A 22,189-nucleotide genomic window follows, 5' to 3' on the forward strand; every position below is an offset into this window, starting at 1 on the left:
ATATTTACAAAATAAACACAAACATTTTAAAAATAACACAAGAAAATTACATAACAATAACGAGGCTATATACAGGGGGTACCGGTACCGAGTCAATGTGATGGGGTACATGTTAGTCGAGGTAATTTGTACGTGTAGGTAGGGGTAAAACAGCGAGTAGCAGCAGTGTAAAAACAAAGGGACGGGGAGTATCAATGTAAATAGTCCGGGTGGCCATTTTATTAATTGTTCAGCAGTCTTATGGCTTGGGGGTAGAAGGTGTTAAGGAGCTTTTTGGTGATAAACTGTATCAGGCAGTGTCAGAGGAATGCCTGAAAAATGTCCAAAGACTGTTCACTCTGTTACCATCTGGAAAATGGTACCGGAGCATGAGCTCTCGGACCAACATGCTCTGAGACAGCTTCTACCCCCAAGCCATAAGACTGTTCACTCTGTTACCATCTGGCAAATGGTACCGGAGCATGAGCTCTCGGACCAACAGGCTCTGAGACAGCTTCTAACCCCATGCCATAAGACTGCTAAATAGCCACAAGGCTACTAAATAGTTCATTAAATGGTTACCCGGACTATCTGCACTGACCCTATCATCCACCGACTATTTGCACTCACAAGACTATACACTGAATGCACAAAACATTATGAACACATGCTCTTTCCATGACATAGACTGACAAGGTGAATCCAGGTGAAAGCTATGATCCCTTATTGATGTCAAATTTTAAATATACTTCAATTAGTGTAAATGAAGGGGAGGAGACAGGTTAAATAAATAGCCTTGAGACAATTGAGACATGGCAAGACAAAAGATTGAAGTGTCTTTTACACGGGGTATGGTAGTAGGTGCCAGGCGCACCGGTTTATGTCAAGAACTGAAACGCTGCTGGGTTTTTCATATTCAACTGGGGCGGTGCAACTCAATATTAGAAAGGTGTTCCTAATGTTTTGTACACTCAGTGTATATACTATATACACACTCGTACACACTACATTAACACTCACACAAAACCCACACACATACAGTACATACACACACACACATAAAACACACACACACTTTTACACTCACCATTTACTGCTGATAGTCTGTTCTTTGTTTTACTCTTATTATGATCTATTTTTATGCCTTGTCACTTTACCCTGCCTTCATGTACATATCTACCTCTAGTACCTTATTATTATCTATCCTGCTGCCTAGTCACTTTACCCTGCCTTCATGTACATATCTACCTCAAATACCTTGTTATTATCTATCCTGATGCCTAGTCACTTGACCCTGCCTTCATGTACATATCTACCTCAAATACCTTGTTATTATCTATCCTGATGCCTAGTCACTTTACCCTGCCTTCATGTACATATCTACCTCAAATACCTTGTTATTATCTATCCTGATGCCTAGTCACTTTACCCTGCCTTCATGTACATATCTACCTCAAATACCTTGTTATTATCTATCCTGATGCCTAGTCACTTTACCCTGCCTTCATGTACATATCTACCTCAAATACCTTGTTATTATCTATCCTGATGCCTAGTCACTTGACCCTGCCTTCATGTACATATCTACCTCAAATACCTCGTACCCCTGCACAATGATCTGGTACTGGTACTCCCTGCACAATGATCTGGTACTGGTACTCCCTGCACAATGATCTGGTACTGGTACTCCCTGTACAATGACCTGGTACTGGTACTCCCTGCACAATGATCTGGTACTGGTACTCCCTGCACAATGATCTGGTACTGGTACTCCCTGTACAATGACCTGGTACTGGTACTCCCTGCACAATGATCTGGTACTGGTACTCCCTGCACAATGATCTGGTACTGGTACTCCCTGCACAATGATCTGGTACTGGTACTCCCTGCACAATGATCTGGTACTGGTACTCCCTGCACAATGATCTGGTACTGGTACTCCTGCACAATGATCTGGTACTGGTACTCCCTGTACAATGATCTGGTACTGGTACTCCCTGCACAATGATCTGGTACTGGTACTCCCTGCACAATGATCTGGTACTGGTACTCCCTGCACAATGATCTGGTACTGGTACTCCCTGCACAATGATCTGGTACTGGTACTCCCTGCACAATGATCTGGTACTGGTACTCCCTGCACAATGATCTGGTACTGGTACTCCCTGCACAATGATCTGGTACTGGTACTCCCTGCACAATGATCTGGTACTGGTACTCCCTGCACAATGATACTGGGCACAATGATCTGGTACTGGTACTCCCTGCACAATGATCTGGTACTGGTACTCCCTGCACAATGATCTGGTACTGGTACTCCCTGCACAATGATCTGGTACTGGTACTCCCTGCACAATGATCTGGTACTGGTACTCCCTGCACAATGATCTGGTACTGGTACTCCCTGCACAATGACCTGGTACTGGTACTCCCTGCACAATGATCTGGTACTGGTACTCCCTGCACAGGATATAGATCCATTTTGTATTTCATTCCTCTTGTGTTACTATTTGTATCTGATTATTATTTCTTAACTCTGCATCGTTGGGAATATGGCTCGTAAGTAAGCATTTCACGTAAAGTGGTATTCGGCGCATGTGATAAATACAATTTGATTTGGTTTCAGCTCAATATTAGTTTGATGAGTTCAATTCTATTGTTTTAGCTCTGAGATGATGACGTTTGTTTGGTTTGTTTGGCTGCAAATAAAATGTAAATGTATTTCCAAACAGGGAAGCTCGTCGGGAAGAGCGATGGTCTGACGGAACTCCTGCACATTCCTAACTCTGCCAGAGTCGTCAACATCAAGGATCCGGAGCCTGGAATGTGGTCCATTAAGGTAAACAATAAATTCCTCATTCCTCACACGGAAATGTTTGTCCAAAATATTTAGGGATTTCCTCTCTCACGCTTAAAGTAAGCTGGAGTAGTTGTAAAAAAATGACTTTTATAGGTCAGCAGTATGGCCTACCGATCAGCACACACCCAGGAGGCTCTACGCTACTTCTGCTGGTCCCTTGAGCAAGACACTAATCCTGAATTACTACAGTAATACATCAAGGTGTGCAGATGTAATTGATAAGCCATGCTTCAGTTGAAGCATCTGTCTGCTGACCTACTGTAAGACTGGAATGATAGAGAAGAAGACATTCTTTATTCTTCAGAGTTGGCTCTCCGTAGCGGTCTGATGGTCTGATGGTCTGATGGTCTGACGGTCTGACGGTCTGATGGTCTGATGGGCTGATCGTCTGATCGTCTGATGGTCTGATGGGCTGATGGTCTGATGGTCTGATGGTCTGATTGATGTGCCATGGTCTGATTTGTTTTGTGCCAGGGCCCCCAGTGTTCAGTTCCTGTGTTCAGTTCCAGTGTTGGGTTTCAGTGTTGGGTTCCAGTGTTCTGTTCCAGTGTTGCGTTTCAATGTTGGGTTCCAGTGTTCAGTTTCTGTGTTGGGTTTCAGTATTGGGTTCTAGAATTGGGTTCTAGTGTTGAGTTCTAGAGTTGGGTTCCAGTGTTCTGTTCCAGTGTTGGGTTTCAATGTTGGGTTCCAGTGTTGGGTTTCAATGTTGGGTTCCAGTGTTCGGTTTTTGTTTTGGGTTCCAGGGCCAATGGAACTGTATTTCAGGGCCCTGCCCCCTTGCTGTGAGGTGAGCGCAAACAGTGCCCATAATGTCAACGCTGTCAGACAGGAAATTACACATTTTTACGTGAGTGATTTGTTGTCGTATGAGGAGGGGGCGTGAGGGGCGCTGTTTAGTCTCTGAAAGCCCCTGTGGGGCCACTTTCCATGTCCTAGCCACTGTCCTAGCCAATGTCCTACATATCCTAGCCACTGTTCTACATGTCCTAGCCACTGTTCTACATGTCCTAGTCACTGTTTCTACTTGTCCTAGCCACTGTCCTACATGTCCCAGTCAATGTCCTACATATCCTAGCCACTGTCCTAAATGTCCTATCCACTGTCCTACATGTCCGAGCCACTATCCTACATGTCCTAGCCACTATCCTACATGTCCTAGCCACTGTCCTACATGTCCTAGCCACTGTTCTACATTTACATTTTACATTTAAGTCATTTAGCAGACGCTCTTATCCAGAGCGACTTACAAATTGGTGCATTCACCTTATGACATCCAGTGGAACAGCCACTTTACAATAGTGCATCTAAATCTTTTAAGGGGGGTGAGAAGGATGACTTTATCCTATCCTAGGTATTCCTTAAAGAGGTGGGGTTTCAGGTGTCTCCGGAAGGTGGTGTTTGACTCCGCTGTCCTGGCGTCGTGAGGGAGTTTGTTCCACCATTGGGGGGCCAGAGCAGCGAACAGTTTTGACTGGGCTGAGCGGGAACTGTACTTCCTCAGTGGTAGGGAGGCGAGCAGGCCAGAGGTGGATGAACGCAGTGCCCTTGTTTGGGTGTAGGGCCTGATCAGAGCCTGGAGGTACTGAGGTGCCGTTCCCCTCACAGCTCCGTAGGCAAGCACCATGGTCTTGTAGCGGATGCGAGCTTCAACTGGAAGCCAGTGGAGAGAGCGGAGGAGCGGGGTGACGTGAGAGAACTTGGGAAGGTTGAACACCAGACGGGCTGCGGCGTTCTGGATGAGTTGTAGGGGTTTAATGGCACAGGCAGGGAGCCCAGCCAACAGCGAGTTGCAGTAATCCAGACGGGAGATGACAAGTGCCTGGATTAGGACCTGCGCCGCTTCCTGTGTGAGGCAGGGGCGTACTCTGCGGATGTTGTAGAGCATGAACCTACAGGAACGGGCCACCGCCTTGATGTTAGTTGAGAACGACAGGGTGTTGTCCAGGGTCACGCCAAGGTTCTTAGCGCTCTGGGAGGAGGACACAATGGAGTTGTCAACCGTGATGGCGAGATCATGGAACGGGCAGTCCTTCCCCGGGAGGAAGAGCAGCTCCGTCTTGCCGAGGTTTAGCTTGAGGTGGTGATCCGTCATCCACACTGATATGTTTGCCAGACATGCAGAGATGCGATTCGCCACCTGGTCATCAGAAGGGGGAAAGGAGAAGATTAATTGTGTGTCGTCTGCATAGCAATGATAGGAGAGACCATGTGAGGTTATGACAGAGCCAAGTGACTTGGTGTATAGCGAGAATAGGAGAGGGCCTAGAACAGAGCCCTGGGGACACCAGTGGTGAGAGCACGTGGTGAGGAGACAGATTCTCGCCACGCCACCTGGTAGGAGCGACCTGTCAGGTAGGACGCAATCCAAGCGTGGGCCGCGCCGGGAGATGCCCAACTCGGAGAGGGTGGAGAGGAGGATCTGATGGTTCACAGTATCGAAGGCAGCCGATAGGTCTAGAAGGATGAGAGCAGAGGAGAGAGAGTTAGCTTTAGCAGTGCGAAGCGCCTCCGTGATACAGAGAAGAGCAGTCTCAGTTGAATGACTAGTCTTGAAACCTGACTGATTTGGATCAAGAAGGTCATTCTGAGAGAGATAGCGGGAGAGCTGGCCAAGGACGGCACGTTCAAGAGTTTTGGAGAGAAAAGAAAGAAGGGATACTGGTCTGTAGTTGTTGACATCGGAGGGATCGAGTGTAGGTTTTTTCAGAAGGGGTGCAACTCTCGCTCTCTTGAAGACGGAAGGGACGTAGCCAGCGGTCAGGGATGAGTTGATGAGCGAGGTGAGGTAAGGGAGAAGGTCTCCGGAAATGGTCTGGAGAAGAGAGGAGGGGATAGGGTCAAGCGGGCAGGTTGTTGGGCGGCCGGCCGTCACAAGACGCGAGATTTCATCTGGAGAGAGAGGGGAGAAAGAGGTCAGAGCACAGGGTAGGGCAGTGTGAGCAGAACCAGCGGTGTCGTTTGACTTAGCAAACGAGGATCGGATGTCGTCGACCTTCTTTTCAAAATGGTTGACGAAGTCATCTGCAGAGAGGGAGGAGGGGGGGGAGGAGGATTCAGGAGGGAGGAGAAGGTGGCAAAGAGCTTCCTAGGGTTAGAGGCAGATGCTTGGAATTTAGAGTGGTAGAAAGTGGCTTTAGCAGCAGAGACAGAAGAGGAAAATGTAGAGAGGAGGGAGTGAAAGGATGCCAGGTCCGCAGGGAGGCGAGTTTTCCTCCATTTCCGCTCGGCTGCCCGGAGCCCATGTCCTAGCCACTGTCCTAGCCACTGTTCTATGTGTCCAAGCCACTGTCCAAGCCACTGTCCTAGCCACTGTCCTAGCCACTGTCCTACATGTCCAAGCCACTGTCCTAGCCACTGTCCTACATGTCCAAGCCACGGTCCTAGCCACTGTCCTACATGTCCAAGACACTATCCTAGCCACTGTCCTACATGTCCAAGCCACTGTCCTAGCCACTGTCCTACATGTCCAAGCCACTATCCTACATGTCCAAGCCACTGTCCTACATGTCCTAGCCACTGTTCTACATGTCCAAGCCACTGTCCTACATGTCCTATCCACTGTCCTAGCCACTGTCCTAGCCACTGTCCTACATGTCTTAGCCACTGTCCTACATGTCCTAGCCACTGTCCTACATGTCCTAGCCACTGTCCTACATGTCCTATCTACTGTCCTAGCCACTGTCCTAGCCACTGTCCTACATGTCCAAGCCACTGTCCTACATGTCCTAGCCACTGTTCTACATGTCCAAGCCACTGTCCTACATGTCCTATCCACTGTCCTAGCCACTGTCCTAGCCACTGTCCTACATGTCTTAGCCACTGTCCTACATGTCCTAGCCACTGTCCTACATGTCCTAGCCACTGTCCTACATGTCCTATCTACTGTCCTAGCCACTGTCCTAGCCACTGTCCTACATGTCTTAGCCACTGTCCTACATGTCCTAGCCACTGTCCTACATGTCCTAGCCACTATCCTTCATGTCCTAGCCACTGCCCTACATGTCCTAGCCACTGTCCTAGCCACTGTCCTACATGTCTTAGCCACTGTCCTACATGTCCTAGTCACTGTCCTACATGTCCTAGCCACTGTCCTACATGTCCTAGCCACTGTCCTACATGTCCTAGTCACTGTCCTAGCCACTGTCCTACATGTCTTATCCACTGTCCTACATGTCCTAGTCACTGTCCTACATGTCTTAGTCACTGTCCTACATGTCCTAGCCACTGTCCTACATGTCCAAGCCACTGTCCTACATGTCCTAGCCACTGTCCCACATGTCTTAGCCACTGTTCTACATGTCCAAGCCACTGTCCTACATGTCCTAGTCACTGTCCTACATGTTCTAGCCACTGTCCTACATGTCTTAGCCACTGTCCTACATGTCCTAGCCACTGTCCTACATGTCCTAGCCACTGTCCTACATGTCCTAGCCACTGTCCTAGCCACTGTCCTACATGTCTTAGCCACTGTCCTACATGTCCAAGCCACTGTTCTACTTGTCCTGGCCACTGTCCTAGCCACTGTCCTACATGTCCAAGCCACTGTCCTACATGTCCTAGTCACTGTCCTACATGTTCTAGCCACTGTCCTACATGTCCTAGCCACTGTCCTACATGTCCTAGCCACTGTCCTACATGTCCAAGCCACTGTCCTACATGTCCTAGTCACTGTCCTACATGTCCTAGCCACTGTCCTACATGTTCTAGCCACTGTCCTACATGTCCTAGTCACTGTCCTACATGTTCTAGCCACTGTCCTACATGTCCTAGCCACTGTCCTACATGTCCTAGCCACTGTCCTACATGTCCAAGCCACTGTCCTACATGTCCTAGTCACTGTCCTACATGTTCTAGCCACTGTCCTACATGTCCTATCCACTGTCCTAGCCACTGTCCTACATGTCTTAGCGACTGTCCTACATGTCCTAGCCACTGTTCTACATGTCCTAGCCACTGTCCTACATGTCCTTTCCACTGTCCTACATGTCCTAGTCACTGTCCTAGCCACTGTCCTAGCCACTGTTCTACATGTCCTAGCCACTTTCCTACATGTCCTATCCACTGTCCTACATGTCCTAGTCACTGTCCTAGTCACTGTCCTAGCCACTGTCCTAGCCACTGTTCTACATGTCCTAGCCACTGTCCTACATGTCCTATCCCCTGTCCTACATGTCCTAGTCACTGTCCTAGTCACTGTCCTAGCCACTGTCCTTGCCACTGCTGTGTTCTGTGTACTGTGTTTGTAGCCAGGGATGATTTATGAAAAAGAGGGATGAAAGGAAAGATGATGTCCTTCCTCCCTGGGTGGACTAGCCTCCTGAGGGGGAGTTTAGTTGGGTGGGGTGAGCTGGTGGTGTACGGTCTGAGCAGCGAGCCGGACAGATTGATGACCAATTTCTCTGTAGATCTGGCTGCTGTAGTTGAGGCTGAAGTCTCAAGAGGTATATTTTTTTGTTCCTCAGAGTTTTGGTTCTTGTCAAGTGTTGTTATTAACTGAGGTTGTCGCAGCAATGGCTCCGGCCGAACCGCCCGCGTCCTTGCATATCACTCCTCGGGCTCTTTCATGTCATGTCTCTCTGTTTTCTGGCCCCTCCCTCCCCTACTCCCATTAAGCCCCAGTCCACTAGCCACCATGACCTCATACTTCCCTGCTCAGAGCCACACTACTGTTGTTTTACTATTTACATTTACATTTAAGTCATTTAGCAGACGCTCTTATCCAGAGCGACTTATTATTATATGTTCTGGTTCACAGAGTAAGTCTTTAAACCTGATTAGTATGTGTGCAATCTTGTGGAAGGACTAGTCTGACTGTGGTTGACACAGAGGAACTAGTGGACTAGCCTGACTGTGTTTGACACAGAGGAACTAGTGGACTAGCCTGACTGTGGTTGACACAGAGGAACCAGTGGACTAGCCTGACTGTGGTTGACACAGAGGAACCAGTGGACTAGCCTGACTGTGTTTGACACAGAGGAACTAGTGGACTAGCCTGACTGTGGTTGACACAGAGGAACTAGTGGACTAGCCTGACTGTGGTTGACACAGAGGAACCAGTGGACTAGCCTGACTGTGGTTGACACAGAGGAACCAGTGGACTAGCCTGACTGTGTTTGACACAGAGGAACCAGTGGACTAGCCTGACTGTGGTTGACACAGTGGAACCAGTGGACTAGCCTGACTGTGGTTGACACAGAGGAACTAGTGGACTAGTCTGACCGTGGTTGACACAGAGGAACCAGTGGACTAGCCTGACTGTGTTTGACACAGAGGAACCAGTGGACTAGCCTGACTGTGTCTGACACAGAGGAACTAGTGGACTAGCCTGACTGTGATTGACACAGAGGAACTAGTGGACTAGTCTGACTGTGGTTGACACAGAGGGACCAGTGGAATAGTCTGACTGTGGTTGACACAGAGGAACCAGTGGACTAGCCTGACTGTGGTTGACATAGTGGAACCAGTGGACTAGCCTGACTGTGGTTGACACAGAGGAACCAGTGGACTAGCCTGACTGTGGTTGACATAGTGGAACCAGTGGACTAGCCTGACTGTGGTTGACACAGAGGAACCAGTGGACTAGCCTGACTGTGGTTGACACAGAGGAACTAGTGGACTAGCCTGACTGTGGTTGACACAGAGGAACTAGTGGACTAGCCTGACTGTGGTTGACACAGAGGAACCAGTGGACTAGCCTGACTGTGTTTGACACAGAGGAACTAGTGGACTAGCCTGACTGTGTTTGACACAGAGGAACTAGTGGACTAGCCTGACTGTGTTTGACACAGAGGAACCAGTGGACTAGCCTGACTGTGGTTGACACAGAGGAACTAGTGGACTAGCCTGACTGTGGTTGACACAGAGGAACTAGTGGACTAGCCTGACTGTGGTTGACACAGAGGAACCAGTGGACTAGCCTGACTGTGTTTGACACAGAGGAACTAGTGGACTAGCCTGACTGTGTTTGACACAGAGGAACTAGTGGACTAGCATGACTGTGGTTGACACAGAGGAACCAGTGGACTAGCCTGACTGTGGTTGACACAGAGGAACCAGTGGACTAGCCTGACTGTGGTTGACATAGTGGAACCAGTGGACTAGTCTGACTGTGGTTGACACAGAGGAACCAGTGGACTAGCCTGACTGTGTTTGACACAGTGGAACCAGTGGACTAGCTTGACTGTGTTTGACACAGAGGAACTAGTGGACTAGCCTGACTGTGTTTGACACAGAGGAGCCAGTGGACTAGCCTGACTGTGGTTGACACAGAGGAACCAGTGGACTAGCCTGACTGTGTTTGACACAGAGGAACCAGTGGACTAGCCTGACTGTGTTTGACACAGAGGAACTAGTGGACTAGCCTGACTGTGGTTGACACAGTGGAACCAGTGGACTAGCTTGACTGTGTTTGACACAGAGGAACCAGTGGACTAGCCTGACTGTGTTTGACACAGAGGAACTAGTGGACTAGCCTGACTGTGGTTGACAAAGAGGAACCAGTGGACTACCCTGACTGTGCCTGACACAGAGGAACTAGTGGACTAGCCTGACTGTGGTTGACACAGAGGAACCAGTGGACTAGCCTGACTGTGTCTGACACAGTGGAACCAGTGGACTAGCTTGACTGTGGTTGACATAGTGGAACCAGTGGACAAGTCTGACTGTGGTTGACTAGAGGTTGTACCAGTGGACTAGTCTGACTGTGGTTGACACAGAGTTTGTACCAGTGGACCAGTCTGATTGTGGTTAACTAGAGGTTGTACCAGTGGACTAGTCTGATTGTGGTTGACACAGAGTTTGTACCAGTTGACTAGTCTGACTGTGGTTGACTAGAGGTTGTACCAGTGGACTAGTCTGACTGTGGTTGACTAGAGGTTGTACCAGTGGACTAGTCTGACTGTGGTTGACCAGAGGTTGAACCAGTAGACTAGTCTGACTGTATTGTGGTTGACTAGAGGTTGAACCAGTAGACTAGTCTGACTGTATTGTGGTTGACTAGAGGTTGAACCAGTGGACTAGTCTGACTGTATTGTGGTTGACTAGAGGTTGAACCAGTGGATTAGTGTGACTGTATTGTGGTTGACTAGAGGTTGAACCAGTAGACTAGTCTGACTGTATTGTGGTTGAATAGAGGTTGTACCAGTAGACTAGTCTGACTGTATTGTGGTTGACTAGAGGTTGAACCAGTGGACTAGTCTGACTGTATTGTGGTTGACTAGAGGTTGAACCAGTGGACTAGTCTGACTGTATTGTGGTTGACTAGAGGTTGAACCAGTGGACTAGTCTGACTGTATTGTGGTTGACTAGAGGTTGAATCAGTGGACTAGACTGACTGTATTGTGGTTGACTAGAGGTTGAACCAGTGGACTAGTCTGACTGTGGTTAACTAGATATTGAACCAGTGGACTAGGCTGACTGTGGTTGACTAGAGGTTGAACCAGTGGACTAGTCTGTCTGTGTTGTGGTTGACTAGAAGTTGAACAAGTGGACTAGTGTGTCTGTGTTGTGGTTGACTAGAGGTTGAACCAGTAGACTAGTCTGTCTGTGTTGTGGTTGACTAGAAGTTGAACCAGTGGACTAGTGTGACTGTATTGTGGTTGACTATGTGTTGAACCAGTGGACTAGTCTGACTGTATTGTGGTTGACTAGAGGTTGTACCAGTGGACTAGTCTGACTGTATTGTGGTTGACTAGAGGTTGTACCAGTGGACTAGTCTGTCTGTGTTGTGGTTGACTAGAAGTTGAACAAGTGGACTAGTGTGTCTGTGTTGTGGTTGACTAGAGGTTGAACCAGTAGACTAGTCTGACTGTGTTGTGGTTGACTCACTAGAGGTGGATGTATCTCTAGCGGTATCTGTTCCGTTCTCTGACCGGCTGTGTCTTCCAGAGGTTAATATCATGCTGAGCTGTCTCACTTAACCCTTACAGACAGAGCAGTGAAATGGCTATGTTTAGCCACTGCTACCTAGGGCTGTTGGCTGTACTCAATGTTACAGGTAGGCTTTTGTTTTTGGATTTGTCTGTGTGATGACTGTGTTTCGCCATGTTTTGATGGTGAAAAATGCTGTTTTACAACATTCTGTAACTGTTCTGACTGTGGTAAGTCTATTTTAAACTAAGTATGTTATAAACTGAGCTTTAGGCTGGGTTTAGTATGGCTGCTCTAAGGTGAAAAGTTCCGATTTGTTTTGTCTTCTTCCTCCACAGTCTAAACACAACCCCACAAGACTTTACCCCTGACCGCGCTTTGACCATTCAGACATTCCCAGTGCCTCTAGAGTAGAGGGCTGTGACAGTAATGAACGCTTGGATTACCAAAAAACAGCGGTTACGTTTCTAATCGTTCGATTAGAAAAATATATATATATGTTGTGGTACGTCCACACCATTCTGTTGTTGTGGTACGTCCACACCATTCTGTTGTTGTGGTACGCCCACACCATTCTGTTGTTGTGTTAAACCCACACCATTCTGTTGTTGTGTTACGTCCACACCATTCTGTTGTTGTGGTACGCCCACACCATTCTGTTGTTGTGGTACGTCCACACCATTCTGTTGTTGTGGTACGCCCACACCATTCTGTTGTTGTGGTACGCCCACACCATTCTGTTGTTGTGTTACGCCCACACCATTCTGTTGTTGTGTTACGTCCACACCATTCTGTTGTTGTGGTACGCCCACACCATTCTGTTGTTGTGTTACGCCCACACCATTCTGTTGTTGTGTTACGTCCACACCATTCTGTTGTTGTGTTACGTCCACACCATTCTGTTGTTGTGGTACGCCCACACCATTCTGTTGTTGTGTTACGCCCACACCATTCTGTTGTTGTGTTACGTCCACACCATTCTGTTGTTGTGTTAAACCCACACCATTCTGTTGTTGTGTTACGTCCACACCATTCTGTTGTTGTGTTACGTCCACACCATTCTGTTGTTGTGTTACGTCCACACCATTCTGTTGTTGTGGTACGTCCACACCATTCTGTTGTTGTGGTACGTCCACACCATTCTGTTGTTGTGTTACGTCCACACATTCTGTTGTTGTGTTACGTCCACACCATTCTGTTGTTGTGTTAAACCCACACCATTCTGTTGTTGTGTTACGTCCACACCATTCTGTTGTTGTGTTACGTCCACACCATTCTGTTGTTGTGGTACGTCCACACCTTTCTGTTGTTGTGGTACGTCCACACCATTCTGCTGTTGTGTTAATCCCACACCATTCTGCTGTTGTGGTAAACCCACACCATTCTGTTGTTGTGGTACGCCCACACCATTCTGTTGTTGTGTTACGTCCACACCATTCTGTTGTTGTGTTAAACCCACACCATTCTGTTGTTGTGTTACGTCCACACCATTCTGTTGTTGTGTTACGTCCACACCATTCTGTTGTTGTGTTACGTCCACACCATTCTGTTGTTGTGGTACGTCCACACCATTCTGTTGTTGTGGTACGTCCACACCATTCTGTTGTTGTGTTACGTCCACACCATTCTGTTGTTGTGTTACGTCCACACCATTCTGTTGTTGTGTTAAACCCACACCATTCTGTTGTTGTGTTACGTCCACACCATTCTGTTGTTGTGTTACGTCCACACCATTCTGTTGTTGTGTTACGTCCACACCATTCTGTTGTTGTGGTACGTCCACACCATTCTGTTGTTGTGGTACGCCCACACCATTCTGTTGTTGTGGTACGCCCACACCATTCTGTTGTTGTGGTACGTCCACACCATTCTGTTGTTGTGGTACGTCCACACCATTCTGTTGTTGTGGTACGTCCACACCATTCTGTTGTTGTGTTACGTCCACACCATTCTGTTGTTGTGGTACGCCCACACCATTCTGTTGTTGTGGTAAACCCACACCATTCTGCTGTTGTGGTAAACCCACACCATTCTGTTGTTGTGGTACGTCCACACCATTCTGTTGTTGTGGTACGTCCACACCATTCTGTTGTTGTGGTACGCCCACACCATTCTGTTGTTGTGGTACGTCCACACCATTCTGTTGTTGTGGTACGCCCACACCATTCTGTTGTTGTGGTACGCCCACACCATTCTGTTGTTGTGGTACGCCCACACCATTCTGTTGTTGTGGTACGCCCACACCATTCTGTTGTTGTGGTACGTCCACACCATTCTGTTGTTGTGGTACGCCCACACCATTCTGTTGTTGTGGTACGCCCACACCATTCTGTTGTTGTGGTACGTCCACACCATTATGTTGTTGTGGTACGCCCACACCATTCTGTTGTTGTGGTACGTCCACACCATTCTGTTGTTGTGGTACGTCCACACCATTCTGTTGTTGTGGTACGCCCACACCATTCTGTTGTTGTGGTACGCCCACACCATTCTGTTGTTGTGGTACGTCCACACCATTCTGTTGTTGTGGTACGCCCACACCATTCTGTTGTTGTGGTACGTCCACACCATTCTGTTGTTGTGGTACGTCCACACCATTCTGTTGTTGTGGTACGTCCACACCATTCTGTTGTTGTGTTACGTCCACACCATTCTGTTGTTGTGTTACGCCCACACCATTCTGTTGTTGTGGTACGTCCACACCATTCTGTTGTTGTGGTACGTCCACACCATTCTGTTGTTGTGTTACGTCCACACCATTCTGTTGTTGTGGTACGTCCACACCATTCTGTTGTTGTGGTACGTCCACACCATTCTTTTGTTGTGGTACGTCCACACCATTCTGTCGTTGTGTTACGCCCACACCATTCTGTTGTTGTGTTACGCCCACACCATTCTGTCGTTGTGGTACGTCCACACCATTCTGTTGTTGTGTTAAACCCACACCATTCTGTCGTTGTGGTACGCCCACACCATTCTGTTGTTGTGTTACGCCCACACCATTCTGTTGTTGTGTTAAACCCACACCATTCTGTTGTTGTGGTACACCCACACCATTCTGTTGTTGTGTTACGCCCACACCATTCTGTTGTTGTGTTAAACCCACACCATTCTGTTGTTGTGGTACACCCACACCATTCTGTTGTTGTGGTACGTCCACACCATTCTGCTGTCTGTCCCCCTCCCCCACACACCGAGTTCCCCTCCATCACAACCTGTCCCCCTCCCCCACACACCGAGTTCCCCTCCATCACAACCTGTCCCCCTCCCCCCACACACAGAGTTGCCCTCAATCACAACCTGTCCCCCTCCCCCACACAGAGTTCGCCTCCATCACAACCTGTCCCCCTCCCCCACACACAGAGTTCCCCTCCATCACAACCTGTCCCCTCCCCCACACAACCTGTCCCCTCCATCACAACCTGTCCCCTCCATCACAACCTGTCCCCTCCCCCCACACAGAGTTCCCCTGAAAGAATGTGAACCTTTTCCGCACTGCACACATACTAAAGCAGTGTTTCCCAGGCCATCCAATGGGTTTAGGTGAATAGTTTTGAGGGGATTTCTATGCTTGTGCCATGCTGTGTGGTTCAGTCATGGTAATGGACCATGACACCTTGGCATAGATTGTGTGTGAAGGAGTTTGATCCTTTTTAATCTGTCTTTAATTGGTTGCTGGTTCACATCACCCCCCCCTCCATCATAACCTGTCCCCCTCCATCACAACCTGTCCCTCTCCATCATAACCTGTCCCCTTCCATCACAACATGCCCCCCCGTTCCTCCTTGGATATCCAGGCACTCACTTAGATATTTGTTCCAGAGAGTGTGTGTGTGTGTGTGTGCTTTCCTCTCGCAGGGATACACCAGGTTGGTCTCCTTAGCAATGAGCACGTCTTGGCTTCATACTGCGTGGTGTTTTATGGCCCATGATAATAGTTCAGGAAGGTTGTAACTTGAAAAGTATGCGAACAACCCAGAGGGAAAGCTGCAGTGGCAGCCTGCCTGTCCCGTTCCATCTCTCTGTGCTCTGGAGACGGCAGCAGCACCGGTCCTCCTGGAGCTCAGAGAAAACATTGATTTGTAAAAGAAGCAGGGGACAGCAGCAAGACTGTATCTTTAAGTGACTCCGGGACGGGACTTCTCTTGCCAAAGAAGACAAAGAGGAGGAAAAAAAGAGAATGAAGAATGTTTTTCCGTTTGACGCCGGATCAGTGTTTCAAGATGTCCCTCTGAGAGTACTGGGGATGTTTTCAGATCAGGGTTGGATTCATAGCTGATGAGAGTCTGTGTCTGGTGCTGCTGACCAACTGAAGGTGTGAAGGTCAGCCTCCAACCAAGCCAGTGGAAGGCACTTAAAAAAGACATAATTAACCTGAGTCCTTTGTCTTTCTCTCTGGTGGACCCACCCTGACACTGGTTGCTAACAGGATAGTTATTACAGTATTCACCTTAATTCAGGCAATCCAAGGGACAACCCTTAATAAGGAGTTGAGTTGAGTTTTTACCAAAAAGTTATATTTTGGTTTCATCTGACCATATGACATTCTCCCAATCTTCTTCTGGATCATCCAAATGCTCTCTACCAAACTTCAGACGGGCCTGGACATGTACTGGCTTAAGCAGGGGGACACGTCTGGCACTGCAGGATTTGAGTCCCTGGCGGCGTAGTGTGTTACTGATGGTAGGCTTTGTTACTTTGGTCCCAGCTCTCTGCAGGTCATTCACTAGGTCCCCCCGTGTGGTTCTGGGATTTTTGCTCACCGTTATTGTGATCATTTTGACCCCACGGGGTGAGATCTTGCGTGGAGCCCCAGATCAAGGGAGATTATCGGTGGTCTTGTATGTCTTCCATTTCCTAATAATTGCTCCCACAGTTGATTTCTTCAAACCAAGCTGCTTACCTATTGCAGATTCAGTCTTCCCAGCCTGGTGCAGGTCTACAATTTTGTTTCTGGTGTCCTTTGACAGCTCTTTGGTGTTGGCCATAGTGGAGTTTGGAGTGTGACTGTTTGAGGTTGTGTACAGGTGTCTTTTATACTGATAACAAGTTCAAACAGGTGCCATTAATACAGGTAACGAGTGGAGGACAGAGGAGCCTCTTAAAGACAGTTTGAGGTTGTGGAGGAGGTTACAGGTCTGTGAGAGCCAGAAATCTTGCTTGTTTGTAGGTGACCAAATACTTATTTCCATCATAATTTGCTAATAAATTCATTAAAAATCCTACAATGTGATTTTCTGGATCTTTTTTCTCATTTTGTCTGTCATAGTTGAAGTGTACTTATGATGAAAATTACAGGCCTCTCTCATCTTTTTACGTGGAAGAACTTGCACAATTGGTGGCTGACTAAATACTTTTTTGCCCCACTGTAGGCTCTATTATCTCCGTTGTAACAGGTCTTTTTAAGAGTCATTCTCCCAGTTATAAACTCCATCGTCTGCCCACTAAGCCCTGCTGTGGCTCTGCCCAGTGTGTCGCTCTACAGCCACTATTAGGCCACTTTAACAGTCACTACGGGGATTGGCTTTAAGGCATTTGCTTTGTGACATTCCCCATTGAGCTGGATATTGCCACACACACACCTTTAAATGGCACCTGAATGGTGAAGACATTTGCCAGACTTGTACCTGCTCTCAATAGCCTTTGGTTTGGTTGGAGTGGGAGGAAGATGTATTGATGCATTGATATTCATCATCTTCTTGGAAGAGTAGTCAAGTCCTTTTCTTAATGGTTAGACAATATATCAGTATATCTCTTTCTATAAGACTTGTCATTGTTACTGATACTGACTAGACTACAGTGAACTCTTTTGATTGTAAAGGTGAGGATTTTCCCTGTTTCACCAACCTTTATTTCAATGTAATGACTAAGTGTTTATTTGAGGCCTGCTTCAAAGAGCTGCAGTATAATGAAGAGCCCATAACGCCAGCTCATCTTCTCCCTGATTATAGTACTCATGTTTGTCAAATTAAAGCACCACTGACTGACTGACAGACAAACTGAAAGATCAAGTTGTTGGGGAATTGTAGATGTTGCTATAAATCATCATAGGCATTTTTCAATGTCAGGGCTTGACAGACTGATACTCTTTCTCCCACTTCAGTCACTGTAAATGTCTTGTTTATACAAGTGGAAATGGCTGCCATACTTCCCTCCGTAGTCATAGTTCGCTCCAAGATCAACTTGGGGAACTCTGCTTTACGCAAATTGGCTGAAAATACAAAGTATTATTATTTTGATCCTCAGATGTTGCCCAAAGTACACAGTCTTGTTGGAAAATGGTGTTCAATTTTATGTAAATGCTTTGGCTTCTCTTGAATTGGAGACATGATCATAATCATTCTGGCACAGCCATCTTGGATCCACCATACCGGCACAGCCATCTTGGATCAACCATACCGGCACAGCCATCTTGGATCCACCATACCGGCACAGCCATCTTGGATCAACCATACCGGCACAGCCATCTTGGATCCACCATACCGGCACAGCCATCTTGGATCCACCATACCGGCACAGCCATCTTGGATCCACCATACTGGCACAGCCATCATGGATCCACCATACTGGCACAGCCATCTTGGATCCACCATACCGGCACAGCCATCTTGGATCCACCATACTGGCACAGCCATCTTGGATCCACCATACTGGCACAGCCATCTTGGATCCACCATACCGGCACAGCCATCTTGGATCCACCATACTGGCACAGCCATCATGGATCCCCCATACCGGCACAGCCATCTTGGATCCACCATACCGGCACAGCCATCTTGGATCCACCATACTGGCACAGCCATCTTGGATCCACCATACTGGCACAGCCATCTTGGATCCACCATACCGGCACAGCCATTCTAAGCTTATCACATTGTTATGTTTTAACTTTAGAAACGGTCATAAAATATTTGAATAACTGAGGTGATGGCTTAAGCAGACCAAGTTTAGAGACATCATCATGAAACCCTGCTCCTAACCAGTGTTTAGTGACATCATCATGACACCCTGCTCCTAACCAGTGTTTAGTGACATCATCATGATACCCTGCTCCTAACCAGTGTTTAGTGACATCATCAAAAAAATACATATATATACAGTGGGGCAAAAAAGTATTTAGTCAGCCAGCAATTGTGCAAGTTCTCCCACTTAAAAAGATGAGAGAGGCCTGTATGTTACGGTTTTCTTCCGTCGAAGGAGAGGCGGACCAAAATGCAGCGTGGTTATTTTGAATAATCTTTAATAAAAGATAAACACGACCAATACAAAACAAGGAACGTAACGTGAAAACCAGCCTATTCTGGTGCAAACAAACACTGAGACAGGAACAATCACCCACGAAACACTCAAAGGATATGGCTGCCTAAATATGGTTCCCAATCAGAGACAACGATATGATGATTGAGAACCACTCCAGGCAACCATAGAATTTTCTAGACAACCCCACTATACCACAATCCCAATACCTACAAAAACCCCAAGACAAAACACACCACATAATAAACCCATGTCACACCCTGGCCTAACCAAAATAATAAAGAAAACACAAAATACTAAGACCAGGGCGTGACAGAACCTCCCCCCAAGGTGCGGACTCCCGGCCGCACACCTAAACCCATAGGGGAGGGTCCGGGTGGGCGTCTGTCCACGGTGGTGGCTCCGGCGCGGGACGTGGACCCCACTCCAACAAAGTCTTAGTCCACTTGCATTGTGTCCTTAGATATGCGACCCTCGCCAAACTAGGCCTAGTAACCCTAACCAAGGGCCCTACTGGACTGAGGGGCAGCTCCGGACTGAGGGACAGCTCGGGACTGAGGTAGCTCGGGACTGAGGGATAGCTCGGGACTGAGGGGTAGCTCGCGACTGAGGGGTAGCTCGGGACTGAGGGGTAGCTCGGGACTGAGAGGAAGCTCAGGACTGAGAGGAAGCTCAGGCATGTTGATGGCTCTGGCAGATCCTGGCTGGCTGGTGGTTCTGGCAGATCCTGGCTGACTGGTGGTTCCGGCAGATCCTGGCTGACTGGCGGCTCTGGCAGATCCTGGCTGACTGGCGGATCCTGGCTGAATGGCGGATCCTGGCTGAATGGCGGATCCTGGCTGAATGGCGGATCTGGAAGATCCTGGCTGACTGGCGGATCCTGGCAGACTGGCGGCTCTGGCTGCTCCATGCTGACTGGGTGCTCTGGCTGCTCCATGCTGACTGGCGGCTCTGGCTGATCCATGCTGACTGGCGGCTCTGGCTGATCCATGCTGACTGGCGGCTCTGGCTGCTCCATGCTGACTGGCAGCTCTGGTGGCTCCTTGCAGACTGACAGCTCTGGCAGCCCCTTGCAGACTGACAGCTCTGACAGCGCTGAACAGGCGGGAGACTCGGGCAGCGCTGTAGAGGAGTAAGGCTCTGACATTGCTGGACAGGCTGGAGAGGAGGAAGATTCCGACAGCGCTGGACAGGCGGGAGACTCCGGCAGCGCTGGAGAGGAGGAAGGCTCCGACAGCGCTGGACAGGCGAGTTGCACTGTAGGCCTGATGCGTGGTGCTGGCACTGGTGGTACTGGGCCGAGGACACGCACAGGAAGCCTGGTGTGGGGAGCTGCCACCGGAGGGCTGGTGTGTGGAGGTGGCACTGGATGGACCGGACCGTGAAGGCGTACTGGAGGTCTTGAGAGCAGGGCTGGCACCAACCGCCCTGGCTGGATCTTCACCCTAGCCCGGCAGATGTGAGGAGCTGAGATGTAGCGTCCCGGGCTAAGCACGCGTACTGGGGACACCGTGCGTTCCACCGCATAACACGGTGCCTGACCAGTACCACGCCCGCCACGGTTAGCACTGCTAGGCGCACTGTAGCGCTGAGCTGGCACAGGACGTGCAAGGCTAGGGAGGTGCACAGGAGGCCTGATGCGTGAGGCTGACACTATCTTCCCCAGCCGACTAGCACGCACCTCAGGACGAGTATGGAGAGCTGACCCAGGTGTCATCAAATCCCGACACGCTCCGTCGGGCGAATTGCGTGCCTCATGAACCAACACAGCAACTCCCTCATAACTCTCTCCTCCAATTTCCCCATTAACTCCTTCACAGTCTCTGCTTCACTCACCTCCAACACCGGCTCTGGTTCTGGTTTCCTCATTGGCTCCTTACGATAAACAGGGGGAGTTGGCTCAGGTCTGACTCCTGACTCTGCCACACTCTACCTGTGCCCCCTCCAAGACATTTTTGGGGCTGACTCTCGGGCTTCCATCCGCGCTGCCGTGTTCGTCTCTTCAACTCCATTCTCCTATAACCCTCTTCGCACTGCTCCAGCGAATCCCAGGCGGGCTCCGGCACTCTCCCTGGGTGGACCGCCCACCTGTCTATTTCCTCCCAAGTCGTATAATCCAGACTTCTTTGCCCCTGCTGCCGCTGCCTGTCACCACGCCGCTTGGTCCTTTTCAACTGTGGGAGCAATTATTAGGAAATGGAAGACATACAAGACCACTGATAATCTCCCTCGATCTGGGGCTCCACGCAAGATCTCACCCCGTGGGGTCAAAATGATCCCAATAACGGTGAGCAAAAATCCCAGAACCACCTAGTGAATGACCTGCAGAGAGCTGGGACCAAAGTAACAAAGCCTACACACTACGCCGCCAGGGACTCAAATCCTGCAGTGCCAGACGTGTCCCCCTGCTTAAGCCAGTACATGTCCAGGCCCGTCTGAAGTTTGCTAGAGAGCATTTGGATGATCCAGAAGAAGATTGGGAGAATATCATATGGTCAAATGAAACCAAAATATAACTTTTTGGTAAAAACTCAACTCGTCATGTTTGGAGGACAAAGAATGCTGAGTTGCATCCAAAGAACACCATACCTACTGTGAAGCATGGGGTGGAAACATCATACTTTCGGGCTGTTTTTCTGCAAAGGGACCAGGACAACTGATCCGTGTAAAGGAAAGAATGAATGGGGCCATGTATTGTGAGATTTTGAGTGAAAACCTCATTCCATCAGCAAGGGCATTGAAGATGAAACGTGGCTGGGTCTTTCAGCATGACAATGATCCCAAACACACCGCCCGGGCAACGAAGGAGTGGCTTCGTAAGAAGCATTTCAAGGTCCTGGAGTGGTCTACAGTCTCCAGATCTCAACCCCATAGAAAATCTTTGGAGGGAGTTGAAAGTCTGTGTTGCCCCGCAACAGCCCCAAAACATCACTGCTCTAGAGGAGATCTGCATGGAGGAATTGGCCAAAATACCAGCAACAGTGTGTGAAAACCTTGTGAAGACTTACAGAAAACGTTTGACCTCTGTCATTGCCAACAAAGGGTATATAACAAAGTATTGAGATAAACTTTTGTTATTGACCAAATACTTATTTTCCACCATAATTTGCAAATAAATTCATAAAAAATCCTACAATGTGATTTTCTGGATTTTTTTCTCCATTTTGTCTGTCATAGTTGAAGTGTACCTATGATGAAAATTACAGGCCATCTTTTTAAGTGGGA

The 22,189-nt window shown here is 48.5% G+C and overlaps 1 protein-coding gene across 3 annotated transcripts in view; it reads left to right on the forward strand.

The window, feature by feature from the left end:
• Window positions 1-22,189, forward strand: part of hmcn1 (hemicentin 1) — a 282,581-nt gene that overhangs the window by 67,455 nt on the left and 192,937 nt on the right. For all 3 annotated transcript variants that reach the window (XM_065009245.1, XM_065009247.1, XM_065009246.1), the window contains exon 6: window positions 2,712-2,818. In XM_065009245.1, coding sequence (XP_064865317.1) covers window positions 2,712-2,818 — 107 coding nt within the window. The remainder of the gene's footprint in view (window positions 1-2,711; window positions 2,819-22,189) is intronic.

This window comes from Oncorhynchus nerka, linkage group LG24 (assembly GCF_034236695.1).
Source record: "Oncorhynchus nerka isolate Pitt River linkage group LG24, Oner_Uvic_2.0, whole genome shotgun sequence".
Lineage (NCBI taxonomy): Eukaryota > Metazoa > Chordata > Actinopteri > Salmoniformes > Salmonidae > Oncorhynchus > Oncorhynchus nerka.